The following is a 17,256-nucleotide window of genomic DNA, read 5'->3' on the forward strand; positions in this document are numbered from 1 at the left end:
AATTGATCCGTTGCTTCGCCGGCTTGCCAGATTTTCCAAGCCCATTTATTGTTCCACTCATTTTCTTTTGGGTCCACTGACACGCGGGGGGGGGGGGGGCGGGGAGGTACAGACGCTGCACTTCGAGCAACTCCTGATGCCGTCGGCACGTATTGCTGGACTCAACACACGGCCACGGCAGTGTACTGTTAGTTGCCTTGCAAATGTCGTATGAAAGAACACGTCTTAAAAGTCGACGAGTCGTGTGTTTCTAGGGTAAAAATCATCGGTGACCTGCCTGAGGACTTACCGACGCTCTCTCACACCTTGAGAACCCCTTTGACTCAGTCGCAGGTGGCAGCCCCGGGTTCTCACACCGGTCTCGTCTCAGCAGCGTCGGCGAAGCGCTCTCGCTTTGCCCCAACCCGGTTGACCCTCAGTGCCGGGCCCACCCTCCCCTCGTCCCTCTAAACGAACCGCGGGCCCCGCTCTCCGCAGCCCGTGAGTCGTGGCGGCAGACGACGTCGTGGGGCGACATGGTGGAGGACGAACCGCCCCGGCCACCGGGCCACGCCATCCAGATGCACGAGAAGCTGTCGTCCCCGTCGCGCAAGCGGTGGGTGTTCGTCCGAGGTCGCGAGCACGCTCGCTCCTTCCCTGGGTCAAACCGCTTCCGCTCCACAACGCGCACCCCCTTCCGTTCGCTCAACTCCTTTGACTTTGCCCGCAGCGGAAAGTCGGCAGAGCCGCCTTCGTTGTAACGCGTTGTGTGGTACGTTGTGTGGTGTGGCGCGCTGTGTGGTGTGCTGCGTGATGTGGTGTGCTGCGTGGTGTGTTGCGTGGTGCGTTGCGTGGTGCGTTGCGTGGTGTGTTGTGTGGTATGTTGCGTGGTGCGTTGTGTGGTACGTTGCGTGGTGCGTTGCGTGGTGCGTTGCGTGGTGTGTTGTGTGGTACGTTGCGTGGTGCGTTGCGTGGTGCGTTGCGTGGTATGTTGCGTGGTGCGTTGCGTGGTGCGTTGCGTGGTGCGTTGCGTGCTCTCAGGACGATTGCCGAGTCGAAGCGAAAGCACGAGGAGAAGCAGCTGAAGGCGCAGCAGATCCGGGAGAAACTGCGGGAGGAAAACTCGCTCAAGCTGCAGAAGCTCATGGAGAGGGTGAGTACCCCCCTTGCATGATGATGATGTTAATGAGCATCATCTTCATCACAATGTTCATCTTCAATCATCAGCAACATCATCATCGTCACTCATCATCATCCATACAACCTCCAGCAATCACACCACAGCCAAACGCAGACCCCACTATCCCCAGCAGCACCATCATCACCATCATCATCATGTTCACAGCATGACTTCGACTTGACTTTTGGCGATAAACTAACAGCCAAAGAGCGAAACCCAGCCATCATTTATTTTAAGTTTTCAGATTTTTTTTTTGTTTTCCTCTGGTTTCGGGTTTTCGCGGTGCGCGAGGGCCCGTTTATTTCCACGTCTGACACCTGAGCGGGCGCCGAGGGTGTACGTTACCCCGCGGGGTCAAGCGGGTAGAGCGGGCGGTTTTTAAACAGATGACGGCGCACGATACGGGGCCGGGAAAACAAGCAACAATTTTAAATAACGGGGCCCTCTCGAATCGCACGAAGAAAGGCACCTTTCATATATTATCCTCCGCACTAAGCCCAGCCGGCTGGAGCTACGTGGTCGCTCTACCCCCACTCGCTCATGTCGCCCCCCCCGCCTCGCTCTTTCGCTCGCCTCCTCGTGCGCGCTTGCGCTTCTAATCGCCACCGCATCCGCCCAGGATCACTTGCCATTACCTGGAGAAAATCCTTCGTCGGCCGTAAAAAGGTTTGGGCTTAACTCACTCCCTGAGCGAGCTAATTACAATGCAGCGCTGTCGATTGACCGCCCTCCCCACTCTTCGTTGGTCGGGGGACACAGGAAGATGAGATCATGAACTCGTGGGTCGGTGGGTGAGAGGGTGGAAGGTGTGCTGGCTGGTGGGTAGGTAGGGGGGACGGACGGACAAGACTACGTGGACGGAACAACATGGACTGGTGGATGGACGCACGCACGAACGGACGATTGGTTTGTAGGGATGGGCGGGACGAGTCTCGTGGTTGGGAAAGATGCTGACTGGCGGAAGGACTTAGAAGCGAACGCGTGGGCATGATGCGTGGACAGACAAGATGGACTCGCGTACAGATGGGTGGACAAACAAACAGGTGGACAAGAGGCGTCGGCAAGATGGATGACCATGTAAGACAGAAGGAGAGGCAGATGGACGCAATGGATTCATGTCATACATGGACAGGCAGATAGACAGATAGACTTATGGACAGGTAGACAAATATAACAATGTATCAGATGCGTGAACAGGGACAAAAATTCAGGTTGGGTGGACTGGCAGATGGACAAACAGACAAAATTGATTCGACAAGCATGGTGCCTGGATTGGTTGACTTATAAATGGATGAACAAGGTACACAGCAGGGGAAAATGTACGGAGTCACAAGACACGGATAAAACACACGAGATGGGCAGACAAGATATCTATCCATAAATGAGAAATACAGAAAGGTGACAGAGACAGACTGTTATGGATTGACGGACAAGAAGGACAGACAATGAATGGACAAGATGAATGGGCCGAACAATGGAGAAAGGGTGGCGAGTTAAATTAGCCTCTGCTGACCTCGTGGTCATCCTGGTCAGCAACCTCAACAGGAGTGTAACCTGCGCTGAGCAGCGGCAAGCGCCGGCGGGGGAGGGGTGGTGTCAGAGGCGGCCTCAGGTCAAAGGTTCACTTCCCGGTCAAACTTGCAATCCCTTAGCAGTCTGGCACAGCCCAGCTCGCAGTCTCCCTCCCCGTCTATCTCTCTCCATCTCTCTCGCACTCACCACACAGCCCGCTGCCCCCACCGCCAACACCACCGCCACCACCACCACCACCCACCGTGCCCATTCATTTCAGGACAATTGTCTGGTGTATTGCTGCAGGCTCGGGAGCCTTGCACCGTGTCCTGCTCTAAGCTCCAGGCCAAAACGCTACTCCCCGGCGCTCGGATTACGTGTTTGTGCTGCGATTTTTTTTTCTCACAAGAAATTGCCTCGTATTCCTCCACCGCCCACACGCCCCACCGCGTCACACCTCCCCCCCCCCCTCCACCCCAAGTCCTACGCCTCCTGTCAAAATAATAAAAATATATCAGGCACAGCCCTGCAATTACTTGCTCAGGCCCCTGCAGTTGGAAGGGCCCCCACTAGGGGGAGCTCTAGAGAGCCACTCCATGTGGGGTATTTTGACCTTGAATTTCGATTTAAAGCTTTCGTGATGGCAGGGATTCATCTTCTTGGTTCTTTCGGTAAAGTCACGTAGAATGGAAATAATAAAATAATAAAAATAAAACATAATAAAATAATATAATACCTTCTCTACCACGCTCGCCAGATGTTTTAGGAAGAGGTGGGAGTAACCGCGCTTTCAGCCCATGATTTTTGTTTTTGTGCCTCCGCCGCAGGTGAAGGAGGTGAGGAAGTGGAAGGAGGAGCTTCTGGAGCAGAAGCGGAGGATCATGGAGGAGAAGCTGCTTCGAGCCGAGTACCAGCGGGAGCTGCAGCTCCAGGCCATCGTCAAGAAGGCGCAGGAGGAGGAGGCCAAGGTCAGAAGCGCCGCCCCCTCTTTCCACCCCCCCCCCCCGCCAAGACCTTTACCCTCTGCTGCTTCCACACTGCCGCCCCTGTGTTGCGGTTCTTGACTTTTAACCTGCGACCTCACGACCTTTACCCGGTCACATCCCGTCGTTCACGATGTAGCTGCTAATTCTAGATTTGAAGCTTTCGTGACTGCAAGGATTCATACTCTTAGGTTTTTTTCGGTAAAGTCACGTGGGTAAAAAATTAAAATAAATTAAAATAAAAAAATAATAATAGAAATAAAATAATAAATCACGACGTTTCGGAGGCAACACAAGTCTCCGTCTTCAGGTGGCACCGTCACAGCTAACTTTACTGTTTGAAGTAGCTGCTAATTTACAAAAAAATGCCTTGACTTATGTGGAGAGAACCCTTTTGAACTGTTGAACTGGCCCTGCTGAGATCCTGGGTTTGAGTCGGGGTTTCGGCCGCCTAGTTCGCAGGTGTGGCGAGATGATGGGCTTTGCTTGATCACCATTGACTTCTACAAAATGCGCAATTTAATTTGGTTTAGCAATTCGTTTGGCTAAATTCTAGCTGTGAGAAAAAAGAAAAAATGTGTTTCGCTGCTGATTTTTATTGTTTAGCGAAGCTTTTGTTGCATAAGTTGAAAGTGGCGTTGTGGGTGCAATGTAATGCTCGAGTGTGGGCAGTGGGTGCCACACCTTCTGGGACCCGCGGATCTCCGCTCACCCTCGCAGACCGCCCCTGCACCAAACACACAGTGTCCCAAATTAAGACTACTCTTGAAATGCTGAATCGAGAAGCCGTGAAAATAATGAACTTGCCATCTCAGCGAGTCGCGTTAATGAGACGGTCGACGCCGCTTGGTGTTTTGCGAAAGAAAATCATCAGTTCGAGGGAGCCACGTCTCAAGGCCTAGCGGACCACCAGCAGTGCAGAGTTTAAGATGTGTACGCTGTTTGTCAAAATTACCCATGACTTTAGCCGCCCGTGTAACGACTTGCCGTGTTACAGCGCCTTGAAAGTCATCGTGATTGTCGTAATTGATTTCAAGCTCGTAACATTACAGACGTACCTCCGGAAAATACATTGTGCTCACATGGTGTCATCGTTGGAGGTTGAACGACTCAATTATAACTTATCTTATAACTTATCCGGAGCACATATGTCAGGGCAGACCTTGGAGGTTGTCGCGTGCGATCTGGCAGAGGGGAGAACGCATTGGCGAGGTGGTGGTGTTCGTGGTGGTGGTTTTGGTGGTGGTGGTACCACCAACGGCTTCCGCCACGATGACGTCAAAGTCACGATGACATAGTGGATCTTGGAGTGAGGATGCAGAGAGTAACTGTGTTGGTGATGAATGATGAGTAAACAGATTGTGTGGAGGTCACATGGTTGAGCGGGGGTGGGGCAGAGGCGGGGGTGGTCGGGGGATGGGTGGAGCTGTTCTAAGGGCTAAAGACTCTCCATATCGCCATACAGGCTGTTGGGGCAAGTGCTGTTTGTGAGTGCCTATGAAAGTCGGCACGGCACGCACGAGGGGGTGGTGTGACCAGCACCACTGTGTCCGCCTTTGTCTTCCAAATGCCCGATGCTTGCACACCACACCGAGTGAAATTTCTTTAAGAGTCAACCTCGGGGGAGGTCCAACACTGGTTCAGATATTCATCACTGATATTCGCGATGGGGCAGACATCAAACTTTCTTTGCCAGGTTCATAACAGAGTGCACTACCGCTGCATCACCGCTCACCACATTAAGGGCCACACACACACGGGCGAGCGGGCGGGCGGGCGAGCGGGCGGGCGAGCGGGCGGGCGAGCGGGCGGGCGAGCGGGCGGGTGAGCGGGCGGACGAGCGAGCGAAACTTGGCTTTTAAGCCAGGTCCTCACCCGCCCTCCCACCCCACTTGTGAGTGAGCATTAGCGGGCGAGCCACATTCAAGTGCTGCTTAATTTCTCGCTAATGACCGTCTCTCTTGGCCCGCATTCCTGCTCGGCTTTGCGCACATTACGCCGACCTCGCTTCCTCTCCCCTCCTCTCTCTCTCTCTCCGCCCCCTAAAACCCATCCAGCCTTTGTCCTCACCCCGTCGCAGCTCGTTAACCGTTGCGCACACGACGCGTCTCTCGTATTCTTAATCGTGGCCGATAATTGACGATGTGAAGCGGAAACGCCATTCGATGCCGAGACTGTTTACAAAGGGGGGAAAAAGTCTCATTGTCATCATCATCATCATCGTGGTCGTCAGAAGCATGCGTCATCGGCACCATCGGCAGCTGCAGGATATGCACTGTCATCAGCACGATCGTTGCCATTGTCGTCATCGGTGGCATCATCACCGTTGTTGAGTTCCAAGTGTGTTTTGTTTCATTTCGTAAGAACTCCAGAGACCAGAATAGTTTCATTTGCAAGAATGGCCGAAGGCATCAGTCTGCCAGTCGAGGAGCCACGACTGTGGTGCGTAATCCCAATTTGGAACCTGACACCGGCTTACAATGGGCCTTGCTCTTGTCATTGAGTTCTACTTTGACACCGCAGTAATAACCAGGGCGGCCACTGGATTCGAACTGTGAACCTCTGCAACGAGTGGTAAGCGCGCCACCTGCTGGGTCACGTCATCGTGGTCGTCATGACGAGGCTTGTTCTACTCCAACCGCGACTCACCAAGTTCGTCCTCACAAAGCCACACTGGCCTGCATGGTGAAGTATGGTCAAACGACTCTCTTGACCGACACGACGTGGGGAGGCCTTCATTCAGCAGTAGAAATAACAAAGTGCAGGGAATTATTATTCCCAAAATAGTAAAATCGGAAAGACTTGTGATAACATTTCGATTCATACTTACGACAAAATGAAAAATCCACTGCCTTTTTTATTGAACGGAAACCTTTACGAGTAAACGTTCTGAAGGCAGCGCAAGGCATGCAGACTGGTGGGCAGATTTGGACCGGGAAGAGACGATCACTTTTCCAAGCTCAACGTAATTCCCCTACGTGTGACGCGTAGAAGTTCGTCGGCCTTTGCCACCCAACCACCAACCCACCCAACCAACCACCAACCTATCCACCCAACCAACCACCAACCCACCCAACCACCAACCAACCACCAACCCACCCAACCAACCACCAACCTATCCACCCAACCAACCACCAACCCACCCAACCACCAACCAACCACCCACCCATCCATCCATCCACCCACCCAACCACCAACCAACCACCCACCCACCCAACCAACCACCAACCTATCCACCCAACCAACCACCCACCCAACCAACCAACCACCCATCCATCCATCCACCCACCCACCCACCCAACCACCAACCAACCACCCACCCACCCAACCACCAACCTATCCACCCAACCAACCACCCACCCAACCAACCAACCAACCACCCATCCATCCATCCACCCACCCAACCACCAACCAACCACCCAACCACCCATCCACCCACCCACCCAACCACCAACCAACCAATCACCCACCCACCCAACCACCCATCCATCCATCCACCCACCCAACCACCAACCAACCACCCACCCACCCAACCAACCACCAACCTATCCACCCAACCAACCACCCACCCAACCAACCAACCACCCATCCATCCATCCATCCACCCACCCACCCAACCACCAACCAACCACCCACCCACCCAACCACCAACCTATCCACCCAACCAACCACCCACCCAACCAACCAACCAACCACCCATCCATCCATCCATCCACCCACCCAACCACCAACCAACCACCCAACCACCCATCCACCCACCCACCCAACCACCAACCAACCAATCACCCACCCACCCAACCACCCATCCACCCACCCACCCAACCACCAACCAACCACCCACCCACCCAACCAACCAACCACCAACCCACCCACCCACCCATCCACCCACCCACCCAACCACCCACCTAACCACCCACCCAACCAACCAAGCAACCACCAACCCACCCACCAACCACCCACCTAACCACCCACCTAACCACCCACCTAACCACCCACCTAACCACCCATCCACCCACCCACCCAACCACCAACCAACCACCAACCCACCCAACCACCCATCCACCCACCCAACCACCCACCCAACCACCCACCCAACCACCAACCAACCACCCACCCACCCAACCAACCACCAACCCACCCAACCACCCATCCATCCATCCACCCACCCAACCACCAACCAACCACCCAACCACCCATCCACCCACCCACCCAACCACCAACCAACCAACCACCCACCCAACCACCCATCCACCCACCCACCCAACCACCAACCAACCACCCACCCAACCAACCAACCACCAACCCACCCACCCACCCAACCACCCATCCATCCACCCACCCACCCAACCACCAACCAACCACCCACCCACCCAACCAACCAACCACCAACACACCCACCCACCCAACCACCCATCCATCCACCCACCCAACCAAGCAACCACCAACCACCCACCTAACCACCCACCCACCCAACCAACCAAGCAACCACCAACCCACCCACCAACCAACCACCCACCCACCCACCTAACCACCCACCTAACCACCCATCCACCCACCCAACCACCAACCAACCACCCACCCAACCAACCAACCACCAACCCACCCAACCACCCATCCACCCACCCAACCACCCACCCAACCACCCACCCAACCACCAACCAACCACCCACCCACCCACCCAACCAACCACCAACCACCCACCCACCCAACCACCAACCACCCACCCAACCAACCAACCAACCAACCACCCACCCACCCAACCACCCATCCACCCACCCAACCACCCACCCAACCACCCACCCAACCACCAACCAACCACTCACCCACCCACCCAACCACCAACCACCCACCCACCCAACCAACCAACCACCAACCCACCCAACCACCCATCCACCCACCCAACCACCCACCCAACCACCCACCCAACCACCAACCAACCACCCACCCACCCAACCAGCCACCAACCACCCACCCACCCAACCACCAACCAACCACCCACCCAACCAACCAACCAACCACCCACCCAACCACCCATCCACCCACCCAACCACCCACCCAACCACCCACCCAACCACCAACCAACCACTCACCCACCCAACCACCAACCACCCACCCACCCACCCAACCACCAACCAAGTAACCACCCACCCACCCATCCACTCAACCAACCGCCCAACCAACCAACCACCCCAACCCGCCCGCCTTAGGTTGTTGTGAGAAAAAGATAAATGCTTGTGGGCGTCAGCGCCGTGTGGCTCGTCAGCGATCCCTCTCCCCTAATCCCGCTAAATGTCCCGAGAGCCGCGCGGCGGTTCACGCGCAGGATTCCGTGTGACGGGCCGCTCAGGGGGGGATTACCCCGGTGCCACGCGTTCGCACGACCACCCCCCCCACCCCCCCATCCCCCCACCTCCCCACCTCTCTCTGTCGGGGAGATGAGGTGGATGGGAGGAAAAGTAAAAATACTCTGCTCCGTCGACCCCCCCACCACCCCCACGCTCCCCAGCAGCGCCACCCCGCACAGCGCTCCCAGTAGCGGCGTCACGTTTTATCGCCCAGCGGCAGAACCGGGCTCGCGATACAATGAGTCGATTTGCTTTATCTGACGTGGTGGCGGTGAGTGTACACGGACACGATGATATTATCGTCGTCGTCAACAGCCACCATCTAGTCTACTGCTGGATGAAGGCCTCCTTGAACCGTCGCCTTGTCTCACGTCCTGCAATCTTGACAACAATCCGTCTAGCGCCTGCACAAGAGCTGATTCCGTGGCTCCATCTCCTGCGGTAGGCGCCCTCTCGGGTGTGGTTCGATGAGTGTCTCGCCGATGCGGCCGTCCCCCCCCCCCCAGCGACACGTCCTGCCCAAGCCCTCACTCCTCGAAGCAGCCCTCAACTATTCGCTCCGGAACGTGTGGTTAGTGATGCTATCATACGCCGACGCGTAGACGTCAAAGAACGTGAGAGAACGACCCTCCCCACTTGACGAACAACAACCAGTGAGTGAGCCACCTCTGATCTTAACGCCCACCCCTCCTGTCCATTAGCTCGGTAATTCTTTCTCCCCCACGCGATGCTGATGGCAGAACCACCAACAGGCGCATCCCTCGGCACAAAGGAGCGCCGGGACGCCCTAATGACGCCCACGGCAGCGACCGCCCTGCTTTTAAAACGACGGTCCCACCGAAGCAGCGGTGGTGGTGGTGCTGGTGATGGTGGGGTGGTGGTGGTGTTGGTTGCAGATGATGTTGGTGGTGGAGATGGTAGTGGTGAGGCGGTGGTGGTGTTGGGTGTTGGCGGTGTTGGTGGTGGGGATGGCGGTGGTGGTGATGTTGGGTGTAGGCAGTGTTGGTGGTGGTGTTGTGTAGAGGCGGTGTTGATGGCGGTGCTGATTCTGGGGACGGCGGTTGTGACCATTTGGGTGGTGTTGGTCGCGGGGCCGGTGGTGGTGGCGGTGCAGGTGGCTTGGGCTGAGATGCAGCACAGCAAGGCCACCTACACTGCAGAAGGCACATTGTCTCGTACATGGTTTAGAAACTGATGTCCACTCGCACTATCAATACCAACCCCCACGCAACAGAATAACCTTCTCTGCGCCTCTCATCGTCATGGCTTCGAGCCGACAGCCAGGGAGCCGGATTGTAAGTTCGTTGTTTTTCTTAGCTCCCTCACTTGTCTTGTCGTCTCCTATCTCCCATCATTATTGGTTTATGTTTTTGTGTTCTTCGTTTTGTGGTGGAGAGCGGGATTAGACACAGTGGGGGGCGGTGGGCGTGTGAGTCAACGTGCTTTGCTTAATGTGAGCCGCCTCCTGCTCCACAGTACAGTACAACTCCTTACCCGGCAAGGCGCCCTCGCCGATCTCGCGTTGCCACGTCTCTCCGTGACGCGAAAAACCCTCGCGGTGCCACCGCCACTTACACCACCACCATAGTCACAACCACCATAGCTGCCACCACCACTGCCACCGACCACCACCGCCACTGCCACCACAGCCACCACCACCGCCGTCCTACCTTGCCGATCCCGTCACCTCCCAGCCCTGGAGTCCCACCGCCAACCTTTGACCTGCGCTTCCACTTGCTTGACCCCTGCTGCCCCGACTTGTTGTGGGACGCGGGGCCCAGCTAACGATTGCGACGGCTTGTATTTATTTACTCACATGCCAGTGGGGCCCGGGGCTGCCCGTCCGCCTGTCGTTAATGAATGTACGTGAATGTAACAACGATGTTATTTCAAAAAATATATATCGATGTAAATATATTTTTGTCAATCGTGCTCCGGTCGCCATTGTGCTTCTGCTCCTCACACGAGCTCTGTTAGCGAGTACCTATTAAGGATGGAACTGGAGGGCGGGTGAGGACCTGACACCATACAAAGACAAAGATCCCCCGTCGGCTAAACAGACTGTTGGGGCAAGTGCCGTTAGCGAACAGCACCTGTGAAGGCCGGCACGGCACACGAGGGCGTGGGTGGCCAGCACCACGCCTGACCGCCATTGTCTCCCCAGTGGCGATGTTTACACACGGCACCAGGTACTCATTTGAGTCTGAGTCGACCTAGGGGAAGCCCAGAACCAGTTCAGATATTCGTCACTGGTGTTGGCCGTGAGCGGGCATCGTACTCGGGTCGCCGGGTTCGTAGGGCAGTGCGCTAACCACTACACGACCACTCCCCACACCTGACACCATACAGAACACACGCGCGCACACGCACGCACATGCACGCACACGCACAAACGCAGACGGCCTCACCTTTCCCATCGTGTTTTGTTTACACTCGACTCAATGTTTGGGCTTAAGCCTGGGATGCAAAAATAGTCGGGTTGCTTGTGGGTGTGGGGAAACAATGGGGGCCTGTGGGTGGCATGGATCAAACTTTAAGGTGGGCTACGCCTGAGAGGGTATTGTGCCAGGATAGTTGCGTGCCACTCATTGGGGCTCATGTCTTATCGGCTTGCCTTGATGCTGTCGTGTGAGCGTGCGCGCGCGTTCTTCCTTGTATGGGAGTGGTCGTGCTTAGCGCTCTGCGCTGTGAACCCAGCCTCCCGAGTTAGACTCCCGGCCACAGCTATAAGACGAGCGCTAATTATCTGTTCCGGTCCTGGGCCTCCTAGACCATCTTTCGCCTTCACTGAATACCGGGGTAGCGATGTGTGAACAGTCAATCCTGGACATGCGTAGGCAGCCAGGCATTGGCGCTGGCCAGGCCACCCCCTTCCTTGCCTTGTGTGCTGGTGCTGTCCTGAATGTAGCTCCTTTCTTGCAGCACTTTCCCCAAAAGTCTCTATGGCTCTATGGTGGAGGGGGGGATCTTTAGTGCGTTGCCTACCAAAAATGTAACAAACAAACAAAAACCCAGCAACGGTTAACAAAAGTCTACGTCAATTTCAAAAGACGAGTCTACGGCAAGCATTTTTTTCTGCCACAAAAAAAACGAAGGTTTCGCTTTTCCTAGATTCGTTTCAGGAGCGTCGTAGAAGAAACCAATCCCCCAAAATGACATTTGTGTCCCGGCGCTACTGCCTTGGCACCTGTGCAGTTCCTCGACATTGATAAACATCAAGGATGTTTCTTTGTGCGTACTTGTGCCTGCCAGCATGTGGGGAGCGGTGGTGTAGCGGTTAGCGCCCTGCGCTATGAACCCGGCGACCCGAGGTTCGATTCCCGCTCAGGGCCAACGCCAGTGACGATTATCTGAACCGGTCCTGGGCCTCCCCTTGGTCGACTCAGCCTCAAATGAGTAGCTAATGCGGTGTGTAAACATCGCCACTGGGGACACAAAGGTGGTCAGGCATGGTGCTGGCCACCCACCCCCTCGTGTGCCGTGCCTGCATTTTTATTCGTGTGTATGTGTTCAAAGGCGTGTATTTCTGTGCGTGGGTTTGTGCGTGTTTACATTTTTGTTTGTGCGTGCACATAGGAATTCTTGTGCGCGTGAATAGCAGTGTGCGTGTGTGAGTGAGGGTGCACGTGAATAGGAGTGTGTGTGTGTGTAAATGTGCACGCGAATATGGGTTTGTGTGCGTGTGAGTGTGCATGCAAATAGGAGCGTGTGTGTGTGAGTGCGTGTGAATAGGAGTCTGTGTGTAAATGTGCACGCGAATATGAGAGTGTGTGTATGCACGCCCATATAAGTGTGTGTCTGTGTGTGCACGTGAATAGGACTGTGTGCATGTGTATGCGCGAAAAGCAGTGTGTGCGTGTATGAGTGTGCACACGAATAGGAGTGTGTGCGTGTTTGAGTGTCCTCGCGAATAGGAGTGTGTGTGTGTGCGAATAGGAGTGTGTGTGTGTGTGTGCGAGTGTGCGGCTCAAGCCTTTGTGTGTGTGGGTTTTTTTTGCCTGTAAGTGGGAAGGCGGAGTTGGCTCTTCCGTAATTGTTTATATTACCTGCCCTGATCCACCAGGTAACGCCTTCCCTGCCGCAATTATAGGATCTTGTGCCGGCTCCGAAACCGGCAAAGTGGTGGTGTCTGTTTCCCGAGCCGAGGGGACACCCACCGCTTTCTGCCGTACCGGCCCGCAGTCCGGGGTTTGCATTCACTGGAGGTTGGCTTTCATTTAAATGCACAATGACGACAACGACAACAATGACAACAACAACAACAAGGCGCTTCTGCCGAAGAGCAGGGGGTGTCTCTGGGGTCAGAGCAGCGAGCCGGCGCCGCTGTGATTCTGGGCCGGAATCTGGGTTTCGCCCGCCTGCTCGACCGTGATTTTATACTTTTTTATTATTTTTAAGGCCACGGTGTCGTTGACGAACGTGTTGAGTTTTATGTTATTTGTGCTTGAGCAGCAGCATGATGGATACATTTTGCGATTCAACCGGGTTCTCCGGTGCAGCGAGCTAATGGTCTCGCCGTTTACTTTGTAAATAAAATTTGAATTCCCATCACACTACGTTTGTTTTGTGCAGTTAATTTAGCTGAATTCCAGGGCTGTGATTGAATTGCCGTGTGGACATTTCCCCTTGGCGTGATGAAAATGATCACTTGAAGGGATCTCGGAAAGGAGATTGGCGAAGTCTTCTTCTGCGGGCCGTTCTCTAACGCGGCGATAATGCACCGCTTCTTCATAATCGAGGTTTTTAGGTGAGATCGCGTAAATATCAATGTGTCGTTAAACCCACCACCACCCGACGCAGCCAATTAGTAAGGTTGGCTGTGTCAACCTTACTAATTGATCTAAACCAAAAACCTCTTTCATGGATAATATTAGTCGCGAAATTCTACTCGGTGTTACACTAACGGATTCTTCGTCGTGTCACGTGAAATTGAAAAACATATTTAAAAAAGAAAAACATGTCATTTCGCTATTCCGCTTACGTTGCACGTGTGATGTCGGAGCGCACGGATGCTACTTGACGAAAGAGACCCGCGTCTCCTCATCAGAGAATGTCCCTGGGACATGACCACCATTGACCAACGTAATGCGCGCCTCCTGTTACTGAGCTCGCCCAACGCTCAAGCTTACGTTACGAATTAAGTCGCACGCTCACAACCGTTGCCGATCGCCCCGACGCGCGCATTCATATAAAGGGGCAGCACTCGGAGATCTGGGCTAGGGGCTTTAATTAATCGAAAGAAAAATAAACCTCTCAATTTTTTTTGTTTTGCTGTCATTGTTAACTGGGCTGAGACCGCAGGGCCCCCTGGGGCCCATGCCGTCCTCTTGGCGAGGGGTTGTCACGGACGCTGAACGTCGCGTCCCTCCCACATTACGACGAACCCACAACACACTTAACGGCCATTATCATCATTGCCCGGTGTGGTGTGCCGTCCTCGGTTAAGCGAAAGTAAATTCGCGAAATTGTTTTTGTTGTCAAGAGTGGGGGTCGTCCCCCTGAACAGGACGATCTTGAAACAAATATGTCCGAGACTCCATTAGGATCCCTTGTAAATACATAAATAAAGGTGACAACTATTTCTTTTTTTTTTATACCAGGTAGAGTTCACGGAGCTGTGTAGCTCTTTTTCAGAAGCGATCTGGCCACAAATGATGGCTAAAAGAAGTGGCTTACGTGGAAATTTGTTAGCCAGATACTCTCAAACGCATGCTTCTTAATGTGGAGGGATGAACCAAAGGACCCGCGGGAAAATCCACGCGACCACGGGGAGAGCACGCAAACTCCAAATATACAGGCGTCAGGGTGGGGATCGAACCCACGATCTCTTGTATACCAGGCGAGGTAGTTAACATCTCGCCACCGTGGCGCCCGTATATAATGCAACTGCTGTTTGTGGGGCCCCTGCTGGGTGAAGGCCTCCCCACGCCACGTCGCCCGCGGGGGTTGTGGACCACGCTTGCTCAGTGCTGGGATGACGTCAGATTGGCTAGGATGTCCGCGCGCCACCGATTGCAGCCGTGGCTGGGAATCGAACTCCGGTTTCCCCGTGTTCGCGTTGCAAATGAACTCTGCTTTTCCTGGTTCGCCGCGTGGTTCGCGAACCGCCTTGCCAACTACCGATTCGCGTGCTGCGAATTGTAATGATTTATAGAATCGCTTGGTGGGGGGGGGGGGAGGGGTGGGTGGGAGGGAGGGGTGAATAGTCACGTGTTCAGAATCTCAGGTACGCGCCCGTCCACCGTAAAAAAGTCGGTTGGCAAAAATAACACAAATTGTTTTCCTAAGAGATGGCAGCGAGCGGCTCGCGAAGACGTGCACCCTCCCTCCTTCAGCTTGTTTATTATCACAGGGGATAAGGAGGAGAGCAGGCTCAGATTAAGCCAAGGAATGTGACTCGCTCTCTCTCCCCGGCACTATTTGCCTCCGAGCTTACATCTTGCCCGACTGGCAAACAAACGCCACCCACACCGACGACACCGCAACCCCCATTGTGGCCGCTGCCAGCCCCATTCTGCGTGAGCTGGCGCTGACCCGAGCTTCGGTGCCGTGTTTTGAGGCGGTTCACATTGTTTCCGTCTTGACGTCTTGACGAGGGGCGGCGGGGGCGGCGGCGGCGGCGGCGTTGGTGGAGGTGGCGGTGTCAGCCCCAAAAAAAAAATTTCCGGTGAATATTTACCGTCCCCGCGATGGGTTTGGCTGCAGGTCACACCGTCACTCGGGGCTAAGAGAGCACTCAGCGCGTGCCTCCTCAGGGGCAGCTCAGCCTTAAATGGCCGCCTTTGCAAGGGCCACACGTCGGTCAGCGTGGACACGGGTGGTTGGCTTCCTTTAGATCAACTCAGCCAAAAACGAGCGCTTCGTTATGGAATTTTCTCAAGATGAGCCCTTGCCTATATCATACCTCTCTTTCCACCGTACAGTTGAGCCGCACCTGGGCCGCGCTGCTGAGCCAGCCCAGCGCGGCTCGCCAGGTCGTGTTTTTTCCACTGCAGAAACCGAGCTGTGCCGCTGACGTAATGCGGAAGGAGCGAGCCCGAGACGCGTCTCCGTGACGCGGTGACGGCCGTGCTTGAGTCGTTCTGACTGACATCGCGTGCAATGAACGCGTCGTGAGCCCCTCGCCCTGGCCCTGTTTTGCCCCCAAGCCAGATTCGGATGTCTTCTTGCGAGGTCCTGGATTGCCACGGCAAATGGCGAGCGGAAAGACAGCCGCACGGCACGGCTCGGATGTTCAGTGGAAAAGGTGTATTCGTGTTAAGAGAGGATTACCACTAGGTCAACTCAGTCAAAAACGCAACCATTAAAAATGTCTGTGTGTGTGCAGAACGTATAGGGTCTCATTCACAATACGTCCAGTGAGTCGTGTCTGTAGGAGTTATTTATAATTTATTTATGTTTAATATACTACGTATGAAATTGGTTCACGTGATCTACGATGCCACTGGAGGTCGCTACATTCGCCACTATTGAAAACAAAACCAATCGACAACTCATGAAATTGCTGCCAGGTAATCGGGTACTGGCGGACGAGAGGGATATTTTCAAACCCATTCACGTCACCGCAAGGTCGTGTTCACACTCGGTCAATACGCACGTCGCGTATTTTGCGTTGTTAACCGGGGCGGGGGGGGGAGCGGGGCCGTCCTTGTCTCACCGTGTTCCGGCGCGCGTGCGCAGGTTAACGAGATCGCCTTCATCAACACGCTGGAGGCTCAGAACCGCCGGCACGACGCTCTCTGCAAGCTCAAGGAGTACGAAGTTCGGCTCAACGAGCTTCGCGACGAGCGGCACCGCCGGCAGGAGGAGAAGCAGGCGCGCGACGAGGCCGTGCAGGTGGGGCGCTGCACCACGGACCCACGCGGGCCCGGCGGGGCCTCCCGTGGCCTCCCCGCGAGGCCCTCGCCGGACAAAACCTCGCTCCAGTCAAATCGCCCCGCCTCGTCGCATTGCTAGAGCCGGGCTTTTTTCTGCTTCTAGGCGATATAAGCCTCCCCGAACCGTCACCATATCGCACGGTCTTGTGATCCAACGGTTCATCCGGATCCATCTCCGCGAAGGATCTACCGTCGGGCGTCTTTCCATCCTTGGCTGCCGCTCTGTCCTTAGTCTCGGCCTCTAGCAATATTTTCTTCTCTCGACGAGTCGATGGTAACCTCAGGTCCCCCCCGCCACCCTGTTCAACCCTGCGCGCGTGTGTCCATTCGCGCGTGTCTCAGCACGTATGTTTCACATGTCTTGCGGCAAGTTGCTAAGC

The 17,256-nt window shown here is 55.1% G+C and overlaps 1 protein-coding gene across 1 annotated transcript in view; it reads left to right on the top strand.

Annotated features, from left to right (window-relative positions):
• SCAPER (S-phase cyclin A associated protein in the ER) overlaps positions 1–17,256 on the top strand; it is a 228,961-nt gene that overhangs the window by 89,191 nt on the left and 122,514 nt on the right. The window contains 4 exon segments of the mRNA XM_078879101.1: positions 478–595; positions 1,021–1,132; positions 3,499–3,639; positions 16,680–16,835. Coding sequence (XP_078735227.1) covers positions 478–595; positions 1,021–1,132; positions 3,499–3,639; positions 16,680–16,835 — 527 coding nt within the window.

Source organism: Lampetra fluviatilis, chromosome 53 (assembly GCF_964198595.1).
Source record: "Lampetra fluviatilis chromosome 53, kcLamFluv1.1, whole genome shotgun sequence".
Classification (NCBI taxonomy): domain Eukaryota; kingdom Metazoa; phylum Chordata; class Hyperoartia; order Petromyzontiformes; family Petromyzontidae; genus Lampetra; species Lampetra fluviatilis.